Source organism: Melanotaenia boesemani, chromosome 5 (genome assembly GCF_017639745.1).
Source record: "Melanotaenia boesemani isolate fMelBoe1 chromosome 5, fMelBoe1.pri, whole genome shotgun sequence".
Taxonomy (NCBI): domain Eukaryota; kingdom Metazoa; phylum Chordata; class Actinopteri; order Atheriniformes; family Melanotaeniidae; genus Melanotaenia; species Melanotaenia boesemani.
In genome coordinates, this window is record NC_055686.1 from 35515776 (window position 1) to 35538402 (window position 22627).

General features: G+C 39.9%; 1 protein-coding gene across 1 annotated transcript; it reads left to right on the top strand.

Moving 5' to 3' along the window:
* The first annotated feature begins 3061 nt into the window (after positions 1-3061).
* On the top strand, positions 3062-21840 carry LOC121639533 (ubiquitin-like-specific protease ESD4). Its single transcript, XM_041984848.1, has 12 exons — positions 3062-3223; positions 4720-4845; positions 4944-5633; positions 5717-5830; positions 5903-6014; positions 6476-6623; positions 8862-8909; positions 9290-9367; positions 9610-9747; positions 20320-20403; positions 20533-20583; positions 20751-21840. The coding sequence occupies exons 2-12, from the start codon at positions 4758-4760 to the stop codon at positions 20859-20861; spliced, it is 1662 nt and encodes a 553-aa protein (XP_041840782.1). The 5' UTR covers positions 3062-3223; positions 4720-4757; the 3' UTR covers positions 20862-21840.
* Positions 21841-22627: the final 787 nt, after the last annotated feature.

Sequence of the window (22627 nt, forward strand, 5' to 3'; positions counted from 1 at the left end):
ATATCAATTCTGTGGATTACTATATTCATATCATCACAACATTGTGAGCCACCTGCTGCTCATCAGGCTGCTTTTTAAGGACCAGCAGGAGCTCCAGTCTTCGCCGGATTATCTCTCTTGACTGTGTGGTAATCAGGGCTTCTTTTATAATTCATCTTGTGGTTCCATGCAGCTATCACCTGGCTTTTTGTATTTTCTCAGTTTTTTTGGTTAATTCAAGAAGCTGTTGGAGATCCTCTGAAAAGAACTCCGGATCAGGACATCCAGACTCGACCAAACCTTTCTTCAATTGTCAGCCTGCCTGCTCGCCCTGCCTGCCGCCTTACTCGGCCTACACAGCCAGAGATCATTCCCTGACTTATCCCTCTGCCGTCAGACCACCTCGGGATCCAAGAAAGCCGCTGACTGTGTCTGCAATATCAAGAATTGTCCTCAGATCTCCTCTAATCCTCTGTCCTCTCTCAGGAGGTGTTACCTGAACCTGGACCAAGCCTCCCGCAGATGATTATAAGCATTAAATAAAGATTGTTCATTTCCATCTTTTTTCCTCTCTGCGTTTCCTGCATTTGGGTCCACCTCCTAGCTCCGGTCCCTGACCATGACACTAAACCACATCCTGCATCCATCACAACAACATGGCTTCACAGGAGCGTTTGAGTGCTGAACTGGCCTGCCTGCAGTCCAGACCAACATCTACACACAATGCATTAAAAATGAATAAAGGAGAGATGTGAGAAGGTGTCTGCCACTCTGAAGGTTGTTGGTTTAATTCTTGACCTCTAAGCATTTAAGTGTACTGAACTGTGTAAATGTGAATAGGTGAATGCTGCTGGTAGTTTAAAAAGAAAAGTGCTATACAGATACAGGACATTTACCATTAAACAGCGCGGAGAGTGTGTGATAATCAGTCAGTAAAGCAACAATACATTTAAAAATGACTGATTATCTCAAAAGAACAGTAGCGGGTTATTAAAATGCAGAGTTGTGAGGGGGCTGGAGCTGCTCCTGGTCCATCACAGAACCAACACAAAGAGACGAACATTCAATCAGACTTACAGTCACTCCCAGCAAGAATTTAGAGAATCTACATGCATACATGAGGAGAACATGCTAACTCCACACAGCTTTCCTTCCGAAACCTACTTGTTAATATATAAGTGCTCCTTGGCGCTTCAGCATCTGGCCCTGAAGGAGGTCTGCAGGGCTGTAAGGTTCGCTCACATTGCACCGGTTCTGCACTGGGATGCTTCAGAACAGCATTGGACGCAAGCTGACATCAGATCAAGCAACCTCCATCACTGATCAATATGTCCGATTTTATTTCTATCAGGTCTGTCAAAGGCTGAAATTGTGACATTTCTGACTGTTTTACCAATCACCCATATATATAATTACTCATTTACACCACGAGTGTGGCCCTTCCCATCAGCTGTCATGGGGTTTGTGTTTTGACCATTGAAGTGTCACACACTTGCTTTTGAGCCCACCTCAATCATCTCATTATTTCGAGATAACAAGATAAATTATCCTGTTATCACAGGGAAACAGTCCTCGTTATCTCGAGATAACTATTACGAAAAGAATAATAGCCTATAATAATAGCCTAGTCCAAATTCTGTTCATCATCTTTTGTTTGTAGATAACTGGGCCCCTATTATAAGCTTTAAGTGCTTTCTTGGGGTGACCCAGTCACACTCCTACCACTCTTGGCCAAATGTTGTACTTCTTTATGTGCATGTGTGTGAATAAAACTAAAAATCATCCCAAATAAAATAAATTGAATTTGAAACCATCCATCCATCATTTTATTTTATTTTCCATCCATCCATCCATCCATCCATTTTTTTCCGCTTATCCGGAGTCGGGTTGCTGGGGCAGCTGCCTAAGCAGGGAAACCCAGACTTCCCTCTCCCCGGCCACATTCACCAGCTCATCCGAAGGGATCCCGAGGCGTTCCCAGGCCAGCCGAGAGATGTAGTCTGTCCAGCATGTCCTGGGTCTGCCCGGGGCCTCCTTCCGGTGGGACGTGCCCGGAACACCTCACCAGGGAGGCGTCCAGGAGGCATCCTAACCAGATGCCCGAGCCACCTCATCATTATTTTCCATTTAGTCAAATTTGGGTCGCAGGGAAGCTGGAGCCTATCCCATCAATTCGCGGGTCAGAGGCAGGTACACCTTGACAGATCGCCAGTCCATCACAATGAAATTAAAACAAGTCATCTTAATATCATTTGATCATTTGAAAAGGTTCATTGAAGCTTTCATCACATCTGTACAGGACTGTTGAAATGTCCCTCTAACTCTGTGTCAGTCAGGCCTCCCTTTTAAGACAGGAGATGGTGCAGAATGTTGAAGCTGGTCTAGAATATTATGGTTGGTCCAGGACATTGCAATTAGTCCAGATTGTTGTATTTGATTCATATTTTTATGAACAGAAAACATTTGGAGCATCATGAAATCAAAAATCCAGCAACGAATGTCCAGGACTGTTGAGCAGCTAGAATTCTGCTTCAGAGCAGAATGGGACAGCATTCCTCTACTAAAACTCTACAAACAGTAAAAGAGAAAGAAGAGGCGATGATACACAGTTGGGTTTCTGCCACTAGATTCGAAATTAGCTAATATTTTCCATAAAATGGTAAAATGTCTCAGTTTCAGCATCTGATATCTTGTTTATCTTCTATTGGGATAAAATATGAGTTGATGAGATTTGGAAATCATTGAATTTTTTTTAGTGACATTTTACACAGCTGTACTTTGCTCAAACATCAAACACATTTCTGACAAATTGATATTGTGTTGGATCATTAGAATTCAACTTAAACGTGTCTTCTGTCTTATAATTATCGATTGATTGGTTGTAAAGTTTATTTAAAAATAATGACAAATCATAAAAACAAAAATAGAAATAAAATAATTTGTCATAATTCTCTTTTGAAGAATAGCACTATATCTTCAGAATTTTCTTTTTCTTTTTATTTATTTGCCTATCTGACGGAATGTAAAACTTCATGTGGACTCCGGTCCAGTAGGTGGCACTGTGGAGCTGCTGTTGTCCTGCTGCCGTGACCCGAGAAGAAGAAAAAGGGCGACATCTGGCTGTTCCACACCTGATTTAATTGAATGAGGGTTAACAAAACTATAGATTAGTGTCGTTTTGGTTTCAAACAAAAAAGGAAATAAACAAACATATTCACTATTCAGTCAAATCTGCCGCTGAAGGGTAAGCATGCAATACTTACATGCTGCAACGTTATGCATGCACGCGCCGGGTGTTTGATGTAGTTGTTGCTAGCATGCTAATCTGCCTTGATACATCGCAGTTAGCCGACAACACGGCTACCAGCTAACATGCTAACACGAACTGATTAGAAATGAAGGAAGCATTTCGGTTATTTAACTTATTGCAGATTGTTTTTCGCAGTGGATCCGCGACTTTAATTCATTAAAATATCAGATTTAACATTTTTATACATGGAAATAGGTGTGTTGAGGCTGAATCGATAAGACTGGCGGCCGCTCTGTTCTGCGCGCAGCAGATAGCTTTAGCATGGCTAATTCTTGGAACACTTTTATTATGAGCTGGCTTACAAAGACTAGTTTAAATTAATCTGTTCTTCACATTACCAACCATGGTCGGTGCTCAGCTTTATTTATTTTTTAATTTATTCTTTTTGTTTTTATTTATGTTTGTGGAGCTGTGTAATCCAGGTTAACGTTCTGGAGGTAGATCGTATCTGACGTGCACATGGCGATAAGAAACTTGGATTCTGGATCCAGATTTTTTACTGTGTCTTGAAAATTAGCTTTCACATACAAAGTGTTTGTTTATAATAACTGAACATGTGGGTGATGAGTGGTTTACTTCTCGGTGGATTTCTGAGAGAGTTTTAGGTGGAAATCTTTGCAGGATATTGACATTAATTTAAACCTGATGTGACCTGCTGCAGCCACATTAACAAACTGAAGGCACAGATGGGTAATCTGACCCCTGATTAGCCGCTCTAGTCCTGATATTTAATCAATAACATGATTGTTGATCATTTGAATTCATCATTAGTCACATTCTAGCTTTAACACTCCAATGAATGATTATTAAACTGGTCCTGGTTTGTATCAGGAGTGAATGAAAACAGAACTTTTCATCTTGAAACCCCCTCCAGTCATGGAAAAGTTTCAGTCTTCTCCTTGTACAGAAATTAGATTTAAATTGCTCAGTTGTTAGCCACTATTAAAGTTCGGGTCAGACTGACCAGTTACTTGTGTTTTAACCTCCTATAAACACCAGTTCAGGTGGAATGGAGTGTATTTCTCAGATTGGTGAACCTCTGTCCATCTTAACAGCTGAGAGACTCTGCCTCTTTGAAGTGTGATGTTACTGACCTGTTGCCAGTTAACCTAATTAGTTGTCAAATGCTCCTCCAGTTGTTTTTTATTTGTACCAATAACTTTTCCAGCCTTTCCTGTTGCTGCCATTTTCCACATTGTCCCAACAGTTTCTACCCTGAAGTTCTGTATTTGATGTGACATGTCTGTTAATGCATTGGGAAACAAACTGAAATGCTGAGTCAAAAGTGGCGATATTTGGATTTAATGGCTTCAAACATGATGTAGTAGATGATGAAGACTCCACAGATGAAGACCTTTTAAAGAGATCGGTGTGGAGCAGCTGCATTATGATGATGTCTGACTCCACAGACTGCGTTTTCTTGTTTACAGGTGACGAGCTGGCGCAGGTGGTGGGTTGTCCGTGGACCATGCGAGACAGTGGCGGTAGCCTGACCCAGAACCGCTGGCAGGGGGACCTGGGACTGACTGCTGTGGGCCAGGACAACACAGGAGGAGGTGGGAACTTTAAAGGTAGTTACAGGCTGGTAAACATCTGTCTTTTAAACCTTAAAGTCTGAATCCAGCTGACAGGAAGTTTCTCCATGTTTGTTTAGGTGGGATCCCTGGAGACCACCTCATAGACCCGGTGTCGGGCCACAGTGTGTCCACCTCCATGCACCTCAGGCTTGGACAGAAGGATAAACTATGGACAGGAGAGTTTGTGGAGGAGGAAGACGAGGAGGAAGAGACAGGCTGCATGGAAACAATAGGTGATGAAGAAGAAGTGAACAATATGTATCCTGAAGCTCTGGCAGAGTTTCAGGGTAAGGGCTGGGATAGAAACAATGAGGAGGAGGAGGAGGAGGAGGAGATGGACGAGGCCAGAGACCATGAGAAGGTGGAGTGGGATGTCCCAGATCCCGGGCCCGACTCCTTCCATCACCATCATCCTCCACAACAACACCAGCATCATGGACCACAGCAGAAGGCCGAGAGAGACGCCTCCATGGAGGACATGTTCTCCCCACCTGAAGGAAGAGACTTGTTCAGGTCCCACCTAAGCAGGTACAGGGCCCTGAAGAGGCTTCAGAGACTCAGGTGCCAAGGGGGCCTTGGAGTCCGCCTTGCCCAACACTGGAAGAACTGGCGCCAGAGGGCCCGCTGGATATGCTCCCAGGGGCCCCAGTGGAGTCGGAGAGGACAGAAGAAGAGGCGGTACGACAAGGAGAGGAAGAGACGTCAGGTTTCTCTGTACAGTGATGAAGAGGAGGAGGAAAGCAACGAAGAGCAGTTCTCTTACAGAGGTACCATTCGCCCGTACCGTCAAATAATATTGATCCAAATGACGTAAACAAGACAGTTCACCTTGTTTGTTTGTCTGTGGTAGATAAACGGATAAACGGACCTTCGTCAGACAGACAGGAGGACCGAGGAAGACGGGACGTGGACTTCAAACCAGCAGAAGTGTCTCTCAGTGAGGAACATACCAGCTGTGTGACAGGTATGTAATAACATGCTTATTATGCTTTAAGCAGTGAAGATGGCAGACTGTCTTACTCCTCTCTGTTCACAGGTATCCTTGAAGAGTCACTGCAGCAGTACGGAAGTTTGATTCCCATCCACGTGGATGATATTGTAGAGAAACTTCAGGACATCTTCAGTGAGAGCTTCTCTCAGCCTCACAGGTCAGTTGGACTAGCTTTCTGGGAGCAATTACTGTTTGAATCTTCCTGAAGGTTATGTTTCCTAACTGAGATATTCCTACTGGCATGGGGTTTCCTCTGGGATGAGGTTCCCGCTGGGATGGTTTGGGTTGCTACTGGAACTTGGTTCCAGTTGGGTCTGGATTCTTCTGGTCAAGCTGTGAAACCAGCTCTAGGTCTGGATTCAGAAGGTCTTGGCAGGGTCCAGATGAAGACATCATGTCCAGTGTCTGAAAATGCTGCCATGGTGTCCATCTCTGTAGACTGAGTGGATAATTTCTAATCTGCTTTTCCATGTGACCGAGGTCTATCAGGATATTTATTGATTTTATAAACTTTAAATGAAACTTCATTGACTCCACCTGAAACAGAATCTGGGGCACAAAGAATAAATAGATGAATAATAATAACAGGTCACTAATATCTGTCTTGTTTTTAATTAGGAAGGCGATGGTCCAACATCTCATTCAGTCCTTCCAGCGTTCGTCAGGATCAGCTGTAGCTAAAACATTCAGAGTCAACTACAAGAGACATGTGTTGACCATGGATGACCTGGGAACTCTGTATGGACAGAACTGGCTCAATGACCAGGTAAAGTCTACAAACATGTCTCAGCGACCAGGGAAAATCTGAAGACATGTTGTTCCACCTGGAAACATATTATTAAAACATCAATACTGTTCTGGTAATCTACGTGAAAAGAACAGCCCGATTCAGGGACCCTGACCCAGCTCCGTAGAAAAATAAAGGGAATCTACATTTATTAATATAATGTGTGCAACAGGACGGTCAGACCACAATTTAGTTTGATCTGATCACAGTAAAATAACAGTGTAACCAATAAATAATGAAAACTCCACATTTCCCTTATATAAAAATTAGTGCAGGGCAACGATTAAAATTTTTAATCGCGAATAATCGCATGACATGCTGCGATTAATCGCATCGTTACGCGCAAAATGTCTCTTTCCTTTAAAAGAAGGCCTACAGCTATATAAAGAAAATACAGCAAAATTTTGGTTTACAAGCATCAGGGGTCTCCAACCTGCAACTCTGGCGCTGCAAGTGTCTCTCTGGATCTTCCACAATGCCTCTAAATACGTGGCTAAAATATTTTTTTAAAATCTATCTTTCTTGTCATTAGGCTGGAAACCATGGACTTTTTTTCCTTTCTTTTACATCATTTTCCACAAATATCTACATTCCTTAGCAGAAAGTCTGTCTATCCTCTTTTTTTTTATAAAGGTTTTTTGTTTTTCTTTATTTTAAAACCTTAAAATGGAAATAAAAATGTGGTTCTTCAAAAATAACAAACATCCTATGGTGGCTCTTCATTAAAAATATATATTAACTTGCCTTTTTAAAAAGTCTCGTAACATTTGCGTCTCTAAAGTAGTTTTATTTAGCTGGCTGAGGGAAAAATGGCTCTTTGGATTGGAAAGGCTGCAGACCCCAAAACTAAACACATAAACAGGTTTAGCAGCAGTTTTCAGATAAAATATTTCTTCATATATATTTATAAAATCAAATATTTATGACAAAGAAGGATGAAATGTTCAGGATTTACTAACTAAAAGGTAAAAAGTCAGCAGGATGAATTTAAAGCTGTGAAGCTGCTTCCTTCTAAACACAGAAGGAACAATATGTGATTAATATCAGCATCAGGTGAACAGACAGAAAGCAGGGTTAGAATCTCACAGCTTCTAGATGGTGAGGAGAGAGAAATATTCACAATATGCACAATAACTTCCATCCATGCACCTTCAGTGCTTCATTATCCAGATTTCTTGCCTGTAAATTCTCTAGCTAAATTCTTAGATTGGCTGCTTAGCTCTTGGTCCTGCACCCTCCACTACCGGGAATTCAGGGATTACCATCCAATTTTACAGGTGTAATGTCAGGTTTGTATGTAACTAAAATGTAACGTGTGGTATCCACAGAAAGTCCAGAATCTCAGCTAACAGCTCAGTAAAACCATTTTTTAGTTTTCAGTCCTGATCAGTCAGCCATCCATGCACCTTCACTGCTTCATTATCCAGGTTTCTGACCTATAAATTCTCTAAGCTTTCATTCTTAGCTTGACTGTTTAGCTTAACACCTCTGCACCTGCAGCCTCCGCTACCGGGAGTTAAGGGGTTAACATCTCGTTTCCGGGTGTAACGTCAGGTCTGTAGATGTAAATATAAACATGTGTGGTATCCACAGAAAGTCCAGAATCTCAGCTACCAGCTCTCTAAAACCATTTCTATCACCAACAAACACAGTTAAGACAACAATAATAAAAAGACCAGGTACACAAAGTCCGAAAAATACATAAACACAGATGATGTCTCCCCATGAACACGAACAAACGATTCCTCTGCTGAAAGCTCACATCTCACAGATTCCACAGCTGGAAGTTTCATCTCACTATGACCAAGATTCACCGAACCAGATGCGTTGATTAAAATTTTTAACCATTTGACAGCCCTTAAATATATAGATAGATAGAGATATGTGGTTGCAGATGTCTTGAAACGTTTTTGTAAAGGGGGAGAATAATGAAATGATTGCCTAGTGGTTACAGAAGTGAGCTTGGGTCTGGAGGACCCAGGTGTAGCAAAAGAGCTGAAGCAACGTGCATGTCAGTTTGTACTGTAATATCTCCTCTATGTTGATGAATAAGTTACCATGTCATTGAGTAGACAGTATCCCCTCGACATGGGCAAGATTGATCAGATCTGGGCCCCTGAGCATTAATAAAGTAAAATAAATTAAAATTAAAGTTAATTTAGATATAGTAGAAGTGTGTATCAACTTAACATGTTCCGTGTTGTTTCTTGTGTCCAGGTAATGAATATGTACGGTGACCTGGTTATGGACTTTGTTCCAGAGAAGGTAAGAAAACTAAAAGAAAAAACTGTCAGACATTAAAACACCCCACCCCCAGTTCAGCTCATCATTAGCTTTTTCTTTGGTTGAGGTGATGGGCATACAAGGCATGCACAATTACCTGGTTGATGTGGCGATGATGGTCAACCTCTTTATGCACATCACACATGGTGCAGATTTAAAATTAGAAAAGAAGAAAGGGAAAAATACTCAAGAGAATCGCAAGTCCAAACATGTTAAAAAGCCGCATTTGATCCTCCAAAAACACTGACTAAATATAAAAGGTGACAGGAAGTCGCAGCCTGTATGTAAATAAATGAAAGTCAGGAAAAGTGGGCATTTTCTGGAAACTTCCCTATCTTATTGTTTCCTGTTCTCCTCCTCAGGTCCACTTTTTCAACAGCTTCTTTTATGATAAGCTAAGGACTAAAGGATATGAAGGAGTTAAACGGTGGACAAAAAATGTGAGTACAATTCTGGATGTTCCCCAAGTCTGTTTCTTAGTTTTCTTCAAGGTTTATTGGATGTGTGAATGAACACGCGTCATGTTTTAGCTTTTCACAGATGATGATAAACTTATTCATTCACAAAGCTGAATTAGTAATCAAGGTTTACTCACTGAGGTAAATGGCTGGTAATAACTGACACACCTGTCTTTACCTGAACATGAATATCTACCTCTGTCTCTTCCCTTCTGTTGAGTCAGGTTGACATCTTTCAGAAGGATCTGTTGTTGATTCCCATCCACCTGGAAGTCCACTGGTCACTGGTCAGTGTTGACATTCCCCGTAGAGCCATTACATACTTTGACTCCCAGCGGACCCTCAACAGGCGCTGCCCAAAGGTAGGACTGGATCAGCACCACCCACAGGGGTACTGGCAGATGATATATTAAGAAATCAATTTAAAGACCTTCTGCATAAAGAACCAGGTCACAGTTCTGGTGTAATATGGACAGGAGGTCTTAACTTTTACATACTGTTCATATTTTGTACCTTCATAGTATAGTCGGGGTCAATTATGACCCAAACCAAGAATTCCCTCCAAGTTAGGTGTCCAAATTATTTTCTGGAATTTACAATATAACCATGTTTTTCCATTATAACCATTGAACACTGTCTTAATAGCTATATCATAAGAAATCATAAGTGTATTTTTTTTCAAAGATTTTCTTTGCTCTAGTGGTCTTCATTAATCAGTTAGTGGACAGGAAAGGGGATCAGAGAGAAAGGGTTAGACATGCAGCAAAAACCACCTTGTAGAAAAGCTACAGCCTCTGTAAATGAAGTGGCTGTTCAACCAGTTGAGCTAAACACCATCCCGCAATTATCAAAATTAATTCAAAATTTTGTCACTCAGAAGAAAAAACCAAGGTTTTGAGTAATAGAAGTTACATCTCCTTCTCTTCAGTCCCCTTATGTTGACTTCTTGTGTTAAGACCAACATTTATTTTATTTTATTTTATTTTCCTGCCGGCTCCTCACCATCAGTCATCAGTCATCTTGGGAATGGCCTTTTCCTGACAATCTTTTCCAGGCTGTGGTTATCCCTGCTGGTTGTTCCACCTTTTTCCTCCACATTTTCCCCTTCCACTCAGCTTTTTATTGATGTGCTTTGATGCAGCACTTGGACAGCATCCAACTTCTTTTGCAATCACCTTTCTAGGCCTTCCCTCCTTGTAGAGGGTGTCAGTGATGGTTTTCTGCTCAACTGACAGATCAGCAACCTTCTCCATGGTTATGAATTCTAATGAAATAGACTGACAGACCATTTAAATGCTCAGGAGTCCTTTGCAGATGTTTTAGATTAATTAGCTGATTACAGTGTGGCACTTAGAGGCTACAACATTGAACCTTTTCACATTTTTCTAATTTTCTGGGATATTGATTTTTGGGTTTCCATAAGCTGTAAACCGCAATCATCAGAATTATATCAAATAAATGCTTGAAAAATTTGTTCATTCAGGCAAGTACACCCTGGACAGGTCACCAGTCCATCGCAGGGACAAACAACCATGCTTGAAATATCATACTTGCATATAATGAGTCTAAATAATATATTAGTTTACCTTTTTAAGTTAAATTACTAGAATAAGTTTTGAGCAATATTCTAATTTTTTTAGTTTCACCTGTATTTGACCCTGAACCAGAGATACTCACAAGTCCTTTTTTACAAGTCCAAGTCAATCTCAAGTCTTTGATCTCAAGTCCAAGTCAAGTCACAAGTCACTTTTAGTTGTAATGAGTAAACCGCCATTCAACGCTTGCCGTCTGGTCTGCTAAGAACCTCAGAATATCTAAGGAATTTATAATCTCACATTTTATCTACCAGCATTTAGTGACAGCACTGATCTTTAGCTGAGAAATGCTCTGTCCCTCTCCTCTGGACAATTTCTGTGCTTTACTGAATTTAGAAACCTGTAGATAAACATGGAACTTTATTTAGATTAGTAAATATGCTCTTAACATAACTTGCCCAAGAGTTTTTAATGTGAACCAAAATCCATTTGGACCCAGTGAGAAATTTAAAATACTAATACTGCAGTTCATAGCAGTTGAGAGGAAACCAACATGCTGCACTTTAGTTCAGAATCAGCAGCTGTTCTGCAGGTTTTAGCTGTTTCCATGTAACAACACTTCTGGGGCTTTTTCCAGAAAGCATGTTATGTCAAACCTCTGAGTATGTTATTCCAATGTGACTCCATAAAGTAAACCTCCTCGCTGGCAGGTTCATCATAAACACTGAGACACTGAGTTTCCACCTGAAGCATCTGTCAGACATGGCTTGTCCATATCAATGGGATGCCAGAAATTAAGAATCTGAATTAATACACAATGTTTTACGTAGGGAGAAGATTTTTTATTTTTATATTTTTCAGAAATCAAACGTGATATAATTTCTTCAATATTTCATTAAACGGTACTGTTTTTGCTGTCATTCAGGTTCTTCTGCTGTACATATCCAACATGACACGCGGTGAACATGAGATGACGCAGCAATATTGGTACTTTGGGTTGCAATAGTTTTTAAAAAATGGGACCTTTATTCATAATGTTGGCAACAGAGAATATTTTAGAAAGACATCGGTATGTTTCTTGATCAGGAAAGTCCTCATGCATGTCTGACATTATAATTCCTTACACGCCCAACCAGAAGACGAGCTGCAGCATTTTGGACGAGTTGGAGATGTGAGAGAGATGACTGGCTAGGACTGGGCAATATATCGAGATTTTCAAATATATCGAGACTTTATCAAACGCAATATAGAAGGAGGGAATATCGTTTACATTGATATCTTGTTTTGAGTTAAAAGAATCTTTTCTTTTGCATTTTGCACATCTGTATTTTTGCTTTGGTCATTGAAAAGTATTTTTAATTTATTTTGTCTTAGGAGCATTTAATATAAATATACTTTAATTTCAGTCAGCTGTTTTAATGCACATGCACTGCTGAGCCTTAATAAAAGTATATTTAGCACTGAAAGGCTGTAAATTAGAACTGTCTCTTTGGTTACTTGACAAAAAATATATAGAGATATATATCGTATATTGTGATTCAGGTAAAAAATATTGAGATATAAGATTTGGTTCATATCGCCCAGCCCTATGACTGGCTTACTCCAAGATTAAGTGCATTACAGTAATCCAGCCGGGAAGTGATGAAGGCATAAATTACTGTCTCAAAGTGCGTAGCAGTTAAAAATTATTTTGCCTTAGTGAGTTGACAAAGGTTAAAAACAGCTAGACTTTACCTCCAATTTATTCTGGCAATCTCGTTTAAAATCACTGTCCAATGTAAAACTGAAATTAGTGACAATTGGATTTAAAAAGCTAGACAATAGAATAGAATAGAAATACTTTATTAATCCCTTCGGAGAGCCCTCAGGGAAATTTGGGTACCGGCAGCAATACAACACCAACAGTAAAGCAGGACAAGCACAAGACACAATATATACAGGTACAGAGCAAAATAGAGGCAAATAGAATGCAATAAATATAACAATAAGATAAGTTAAATAAACAATATAAACAAGCATTGCACACAGTAGAGGTGGTACAGATTCCCAGTTCACTATTGCACGTATAAGTTATAGCAACTGTTTGTATGGGTTATTGTGCATGTGTTGTATCAGGCGGACTGCACACCTCCCTCTCCCCCCTCCTTCTCCCCCTCCTCCTGCCTAATGCAGAGTTGTACAGTTTGATGGCTCGGGGGACAAAGGAGTCTCTGAGCCGGTTGGTCCTACTCTTGGGGAGGAGCAGCCTGTTACTGGTCAGGCTTCTCTGTGCACTGATGACAGTGTGCAGAGGGTGACTGGCATCATTCACAATAGCCAGTAGTTTTTTTTAGTGTTCTCCTCTCTGCCACTGTCACCAGGGAGTCCAGCTTCATGCCAACCACAGAGCCCGCCCGCCTGATGAGTTTCCAGCCTGTTAGCACACCTTTTTGTCATGTTACCCCCCCAGCAGACAACAGCATAAAAAAGCGTACTAGCCACCACAGACTGATAGAACATCCACAGGAGCTTCCTGCAGATGTTAAAAGATCTCAGTCTTCGCAGGAAGTACAGACGGCTTTGGCCCTTCTTGTACAGGTGATCTGTACAGCATGTCCAGTCCAGCTTGTTATCCAGCCACAACCCAAGGTACCTGTAGTTGTCTACAAATGGGCCCAGATCAACTGTGGAGGGGCCTCTGGAGCCGTTTGGCCTAAACGCTGTAGCCTTTGTTTTTTTTTTTTCATTAAAATTCAGGAAACTCTGGGCCATTCCTGGCCATCTGCTCCTTGATGTCATGGAGGCTTGACACAAGAGGCATAAGAGAAAAGGCACCTTTCTGTTTTTAAGGTAGATATATCTGGCTAGTAGTGATGCGCGGTCCGCCTCCTAACCCGCGGGTCCCGCGGGTTACCCGCGGGTCGGGTTGGGGCGGGTCAAAGAATTTTCGCTTCACTGCGGGGCGGGTTGGTGTGGTTTACTATTCTGAAATATCTAGTTCTATCTATTAATTTTATTTTTTGTCAAACTGAAAATAAAGACCTTAATCAGTGTCTACATTTTGTTACTATAATATGTAAGACAAAATATTTATCAGTTATTTAAACACAGGTCACGTTTTATAACGTAATGTCCACGTAGGCGCGTAGTAGGCTACGCAGGCTACGTGCAGAAAGCGCCAAGCAGACAAGCAACAAAAGATGGAAGAAGTGTTGAATAACATTCGTTCGGGAGTTTACGTCCTTAAAAAGAAGAAAGAGGGTCAAATGGCTAAATCACAGGTTTGGCACAGGTTCAATGAGGTAATCAGTGCAGACAACAGCAGCAGCATTGGCTTTATAACACTTAAACGCTTTAAAACACTTTTTTTGTTTGCCTATTTATGTTTATAGACTTAACGTTCAAAAGAAAATACATTTTGTGTTGCCAGGTTCCAGTGCCAATTTAGGAGACCATATGCACCTTTCTCAGACTAAATAAAAGCATTCGTCAATATCATAACATGTGTTTTAATGGGGCGGGGCGGGTTAAAAAAATAGAAGCGGAGGTGCGGGGCGGGTTGGTGCGGTCCAATTTTTTTAAAAGAGCGGGACCCGCGGGTCGGAAAAAAACCCGACCCGCGCATCACTACTGGCTAGCATCAGTATACAAATGGAAAAGAATGCCAGGCTTTCTCAGGATGGACCTTAAAGGAAGCAGATATAGCGAAAACAGGATGGGCCCAAAACTGAGCCCTGTGGAACTCCATAGGACACCAGAGTAACTGACGACAAGCCACACATGCCGGCACATGCTCTTTAGAGTCATCTAATGTGTACAAAATAAAAATTCAGCACGAAGACATATTCATCACTACAGATTTGAAGTGCAGGTAAAGGTAAAAGTGAACATTTCTGTGAGGTGCAGTGAAAAACCTTGGCTGAGTGTCTGATAAAAAAACAGGTCATTTAGTGAGGTGATTAAATGAATAAATGTTGTAGAGGGAGGTGGGGGAGACTGAAAATCCTAGAAATTCTAGTCACAACATAGCAGAAAGTGTTTTATTGCTTTCTAGGTTTATTCTTTTTTAAAAATGCCTTCTGCTAAATAGTATAGACTTTTCTTTTATTCCTGTTTTCTGTAAGCAGATTCCCTGCAATATAAAGTGCTATACAAATAAAATTTATTATTATTATTGTTATTATTATTATTATTACTAGGTTGACTCCATGTAAACATTTACAGAGTTTTTACATTAAGAGGATGCTTTATTTATCCTTTTCAGACCAGATCTGTAGTTTTGGCATCCAGGTCAGATTTAAGATTTTGAGTTGAGTCATTTTCTTTACATAGTTTGTGTGGAATTGATAAAGATTATAAGCTACTCCACTCTTTTTAGAGCTTCGTCAGACAGTCTTTTGACACCATAAATCGTGTTGTAGATAATTGTGTGTTCTTAAAAAAATTGGGTCAGATATTGGTAAGAAAATCAATAAAATGTTATTTCCCATCCCTAGTGATGGGATTAATCGCGATTAATCGCATCGTTACTGGCAAAATGTCTCTTTCCTTTGAATAAAGGCCTACAGCTAAAAAAAGAAAATGCAGTAAGTTTTGGTTTACGAACACTTCATCAGGGGTCTCCAACCTGCAACTCTGGAGCTGCAAGTGTGTCTCTGGACCTTCCACAATGCCTCTAAATACGTGGCTAAAATATTTTTTTAAATCTATCTTTCTTGTCACTAGGTTGGAAACCATGGACTTTTTTTTTCTTTCTTTTACATCATTTTCCACAAATATCTACATTCCTTAGCAGAAAGTCTGTCTAAAAAAATTAACGACGTTAATTAAGCGTTGCGTTAACGCGCGATTAAAGCATTAATGTGCCCAGCACTAATATATATATATATATATATATATATATATATATATATATATATATATATATATATATATATATATATATATATATGGTCCCATATTACGCAAAATTCACTTTCTAACTGACTGTATGTGTATTCATAGCCTGTGTATGAGGCCCAAAAATGAGAAAATTGTCTCCTCTCTCACTTGCTTGCTCCACTTTTTAGTTTGTGCTCAAACGGGTGAGTCTGAGATCTTTCCCTTTGTGACCTCACGAAGGGAAATAACTACTCCTCCCGGTAGTAGATACTTTGGCTGGAAGATTAATGTAATTTTAATCTGAATTACGATCTGGGTTTTCAACGATCATAAAAATTAAATTATCTGATTTTTTTTTTCCCCCGCTCCTTCTCAGTTTACTCTTGTGCTGTTTTCAGTTGTAAATCGAGCGTCGCTGGCATTGCAGCGCTCTGCTGCAGACTCCTCCCACAGCTTCAAACACTTTGGCTTTATTTAGCGCGAGTTGCCAACACCTCTCAAGTTAGATTGAAGAGTCGCAACTAAATAATCCACCAGCTCCCAGAGACACAAAGAGACAAACGTTACAAACAAACATAACTTTTTTTTCTTGCCAAAGACCAAGGCTCAATTAACACAGTGGATTTAACCCTGGATTTAAGAAACTCATCAACACTTTGAACAAACTGGATCACTGCCATGTCGTCAGCATTTTAGTGGAGTGTCTTTCCTGCCCTGTATGATGAGAGTTGTAAGGGTGTTGTGGAGGACGACGCTACAGGCCAACGTTCCGCCACCGCTACTGACCTGTGGTCATGCCACACCATAGGGCCACATATAAATGTCACGCTGCATTTTTTTGGCGCAGATTTCAATAGATAGATAGATAGATATAAATTCACATTATTAAAGTGAATAATACATAATTGTAGATCCTTTCCAGGAGAGGGGCGTGGACAGGCACCACCCATGAACATTCAAAGGTTGAGACACAGAAACAGCCTGTTCTCAGTAGAGCTCACTAGAGCCACATTTGGAATGGCTGAGATTAAGGAACAAGGCAGAATTTGGTGTAATACACTTTGAAAACAATAATGTTGGACCTCTGACACCTGTATGAAATTGTTGAAAAAATGTATAATATGAGACCTTTAAATTTTTTTAAAGCTCTTGAAATATCAGCGAGATGAGTACAGGCCTAATAAGTATACATTCCTAAATCAGCAACAGCTGGTCTTTTCTAATAAACAGACCCAGTAAAACCATGTTTACAGTAAGTGTGATACCAGTTAACATTATCATGGTGAAGTCACAGTTGATGGAAAGTATTCAGTAAATTTATTTATATATTTCTAACAATGCTGTGAAATTAAGAATGACTCTACTAGTCACTCCTAGTTTTAAGTTTTTAGAAAATACTAGAACGTGATTCAGGCTGTAACAGCAGCTCACTGTGTTGTTGTGGAGTGGCATAAATGACAGACTATTTGTGACCATTATATGTTTAAAATGCAGCTCTGTCAAAGAGGACATGTGTTGACATCTGAGAAAAGCGTTTCTAGTTTTTATTTTGGTTTATATGAGTCACTTAATGGCAAAGAAAATAATGGAGTAGAGAAAATGTGATTTCACACTGAAGGGCATCAGAGGGCTGCATAAATCATGTTTTGACAGTAACTTCACTCATTATATTACTTATATATAGTGTACACCTATGGTCTAAATCAAAAAATAAATTAATTAGTACAACTGGTAGCTATATTAATGCATGATCCATTGAAAGAAAATTTCACAATGCAAATTTAAAGTAAAATAAATAAAATAGAACTCTTTTTATTCATATATATTTTTTGATTAATTGGTTATCAGAATTTTTTTTCGACTAAATATCGGAACCAGCATCGGCCTCAAAAATCCATATCTGTTAGGCTCTAGTTTTAGAGTAGGTGAAGGTGGATGTGGTGGATCCAGAGTTCTGGATTTTTATAACCCTGACGTTCCTGCTTTTTATTTGTCCCTTTTTATTAAGTTTTTAAATCCTATAAGGTAAAACGGGGCTATAGCAACACCTGCATTTACCGGTGCTGTCAGTGTTTTGATTGATTGCCGGTGCTTTTGTGTGACGTCAGTGTTTCATCTGGAGAAATGACAGCAGACAGGTGGTCAGACAGCTAGCTCATGAAGAAAATAAGATTATTCACCAGTCTCTTGAGTGCGAGTCCAAATCTTCTGAAGTCACTGAAAATGCAACTTTAGTGTGACATGGGCGACACTGTTCATGATGTAGGTGGTATCCCCTCAGCATTGATGAAATCAGTCATCATGTCAGTGTCTGATGTAGACAGTATACCAGGGCTATTCAGCTACATTTTCCCATAGGTCAAATACTCGGAAGGCTTTGGCCAATGGGCCACATTCCCCTCTACTGTTGGATGGCAACTGTTTCTGGTCTGTGGGCTGCCAGTTGAATAGCCATGTGCTATACCCTCAACATGGGTTAGATCATTCATCATGTGAGCCTGTGATGTAGACGGTATCCCCTCAACATAGATCAGTCATGTCAGTGTAAGAGGCTACATGTTTTTTGTTTTTTTACATTAATTTGATTCAGTTTACTTCTATCCAAAATAACAGAAGGCTAATTGTCCTGAGTTTGTGACGGACTTTCAGTTCTCGACTTCAACATGTTGTAGAAAAGATCAAAATGAAGGGTCCTTCACTCTGTACAGGATTTGAGAAAAAAACAATTGTCAGTAGGGATGCTCCGATACTCGTACTTTGATATTACAAAACCGATAACAATGCGAAAATAATAGTGCTCTCAAACTTAAGACGTTAGTGTGAAGAGATTAATCTGTTTAATTGACACACATTTCTTTTAAATGCATTAACACATAAAACACTAAAAACCACGAAACCAGGTGAAAAGTCTGAGGCTGGCACCCATGTTAGCAAACACTACTAGCTGAGCACAGATCAGCTCTGCTTTCCAAGACGTCCTTCCAAAAACATAATGACAAGTTGAACAGAGTTCAAGCAACTGTCGCTAGGCACCACAGCCACTGTCGTCACTGGATGACGATGCTGACTCTGTTCACCTACAGGATGGATCCCCTGTCAGTGACTGAGGCAGAGCAGCATTTAATAAACCCTCCTGACTCTTTTCTTGATTATTTCTGGGGTTAAAAATATAATCAGACCTGAAGATGATCATGTTTGCTATGCTCAAATATAACCACTTTAAATTGAAGTGGTCATCACAATCATTACTAGTATTCTCCTTTTTTATTTAACTTTTTGTCTCCTAACATTTTTATTTAATTCTATTTAACAAAGTTATGCCATCTTAAAAATCTGAGTTTGGCACCTAAAGTGAACAGAATCCACCAAAATCACTTTATCCTCCTTATTTATGAAGAAGTCGTATGATATAACACAATTAACCACACATCTGGTCCACACTCCTTACCAGTGAACTATAATAGGTTTTATTAGTAGTACTCGTATCGGTACTTGGCATCAGCAAGTTCTCACATGTAAGTACTTGAACTCAGTTTGTAAAAATGTGGTGTTGGAGCCAGTTTAGTAATTTTCATTGTTCCAGTTGATGAATAAAAGCAACAAATGCCTAAAACAAACTTTTTGTTAAATAGAGCCGATTCTGACTTCATTCATGTAAAACAAGAGAAATTCCTTTATTTCAGCCAGTAAACTAAACACAGTGTGTTAACATGGACAGTCGCTGATGTGACCCCCCCACCCCCCCTTTTGTGGGAGCACTTGCTGAACAAATACAAGTAATGCAATGAAGGGAGAGATGGGGTGTATTTACCATTAGAAGGTTGGGTCACGTTTTACATCCTACGTCATCGGGTTGGGTCCAGATTTCTCTGGAAGATATCCATGTGTTGGGTTTGGTAATCATCCTAACGAGGTCGGGTGGGTACGGGTTGGTAGGACTCTGCAGACAAACTCAGCTGCATTGTCTGTACATGCCTCTGTACAGAAGTAGGAACCCTACTCCACAAAAGGCCATTGTTACCATCCTTTTTCTGTCTCCTCTTTTCATTCATCAACTGGGCATAATTTTATTGGTTCAAAGTGGACAAGTACTTCCAAACCGATAAACGGACATGAAGCATCCATTACATCAGTCAATGCTACGCACTATGTTACATCATGTAATCCCCTGACATACGTGTCATTTCAGGGCCACATACCGTTCACATTTCAGCCTGATGAAAGTCGCATTTAAATGATGTGAACGACCACACAAAAAAAATGGGATTTCATTAAAAAATTGGATTTGAGCATCAAGACCAGCAGTGTGAATGTAGCCCCTGAAAACTTCTGTGGTTTTTCTGACATATTAACGCGGTAACTTCATTTTGTTCAGTTTCTTGTTGAAGAACTCAAATCCCTTCCACCTGGATCCACTTCTGTTTTAAAGAAAAACATTTATTTACCAACTCTGAGCACTCACAAACTCCTCTTTTAATTTTCACTGTGTTGAAAATGTTTTGCAGGCTGTTCTATAACATTTGTTTTCTTTGATTACAGCATATTTTCAAGTATCTTCAAGCTGAAGCCATAAAAAAAAACCAAGAAGACTTTTTGAGTGGGTGGAAAGGCTTTTTTAAAATGGTAATTCCTTCTAGTTTGACTTTTCTTACCATATCCATCCTCTGATGTTCATTAATCCCTGTGATTGGCTGATGGTCCGTTTGGGAAAAGTGGTTGTCTGATGATTGTGATGTTTATGGTGTGTTTCAGAACGTGGGTCGCCAGAACAATGACAGTGACTGTGGAGCTTTTGTACTCCAGGTAAGTTCTTCATGTCTGTAGAGAAATATCTTAAGGAGGCCTTTGGTTCATGTTGGGCTCATATCCAGCTTCAAGGCCTGACTTCAGTGACCTTTTCCCAGTAACCCTGTCCATGTAAAGATTCCTGACCTTGAACTGTTTCCTGTTTTTCTTCAATTTTCCTGCAGTACTGTAAGTGTCTGGCACTTGGGCAGCCGTTCAGTTTTGGGCAGCAGGATATGCCCCGGCTCCGACGGCAAATGTACAAAGAACTGTGCCACTGTAAGCTCACCCTGTGACCTGGCGGCACCCCCACCCTGACCTTTCCAACATGGAGTCCCAACATAATACAGAAGGATAATTGGATGGAAAAAGAAAAGCTTTTCTCTCTGCCAACACCAAGAGAAATAACTTCTACCATAATGGATGTCATCTATTCTGTTTGATTAGTCGGTCACTGCCTCCTCTCTTCATCCTGGAAGATATGTTTGAGTTTTCATGTCAGTAATTTACTGTGGTTCACAGAGGTCAAGGCTAGCTTCCATGTTGGGAATGTGGTAAATTCCCATCCTGTTAAAGTCCACTTTTCTTTTTTTTCTGAATGGGAACATGAACAATGTTAAGACGAAATGAGATGAATGCCTGTGTTGGCAGTTGACAGAATGATTCAAACTGGTGGGTTTCATCACGTCCAACACCTCAGGTGATCTACAGGCGGCGATGTGGACGTTACAGTACAGATGATTATCAGCAATGCCACATTTCCAAAGTATACTCTCAAGTTTCCATCTCTGTGTTTGGAGTTCATGGATGACACTGCTGGTTTTCCTGAAGGAAATCAGGCTTTCCATCCACATTTTGGCCTTTTCTATGATAAATTTGTTCCATCATTCAGATGGGATCTGCATCTATGGATCGCAGTTCAGATCTTTACATTTATCTTTTTCATGTGTTTTCTTGCTGTCAGTAAACGTGGTGATATGCTTAAAAAAAACTGTGTTAAAAGGACGAATGTGTTATTTTGGAATAAGTACAGAACATGTTCCATTTAGTATTTCACAAAAAAAAGCCATTTTTGGTAAGGACCACGACAGCTACACAACAGGCACAGTATGTCCACCATGGAGTTACAGTGCTTTCATTTTTTTATAATTAAAAATAGTTTTAAAAATCTTTCAGTTTTTGCATTATTTTTATCTGAGTGGTGACAACAGATTGTTTTCTATATCTGCAACGATGCATTATGGTTGCTAAAAATAAAAAAACCTGGCAAACGTTCAATGGTGTAATTTATTAACCAGATGTAGGAGGCATCTGGTTAGGAGGCAAATGTAATCAGGCCGACGTCCTCTGGCAGCTGTCTGGCATCTCAGCTCATCCTGGGATGCCGTGGTCCAGGTCACCTAAGGCATTCATGTGTCTGCTATATAGACATCTTTTACTTTCAACTTTAACCTTCATCCACTACAACAGGTATTTTACTGTCCTGTGATTCCCAAAGAACCATAATATTCCCAAGACCTTCATCCACCAACTGGCCGAGTACAACTAAGCTGTGAATCTGGAAAAAAAAAAACAACAAATGAAAACCAAACATCACCAGACAAAGCTTTGCATTGTTGGGAATATTTTACCTGCAAGAAAGATTCAATAAAATGATCAGGTATAGTTAAAAACAAGTGCTCCCAGAGAGGATTATTGATTATTGTTCTAAAATTTGACAAACTTTAACATCAATGCTACACAGGACCTGGAGCTGCATCCTGAGAATATTGGTGTATAAAATTTGTAAATCATTCTGTTTTAACATTTCCACAGCTTCACAGCGCCCTTGGAAGTGAAGTTGTTTAGCATTTCTGGTGTAAGCTCTTGTCTTCCACATGAAAACTGAACATTTCTACATTTAAAAAACTGGTAGAAGCCACTCTGTTTCAGCTGAAAGTGTTTATAAATATTGTTATTCTTGCTGCTTGTTTCTTTCTATTTCAGGAGTGCTGATAATAAATGACTTGTGTCGGAACGTGCAGATAAACTTAATGTAAATACAGTATGAAGTGTCTTGAGT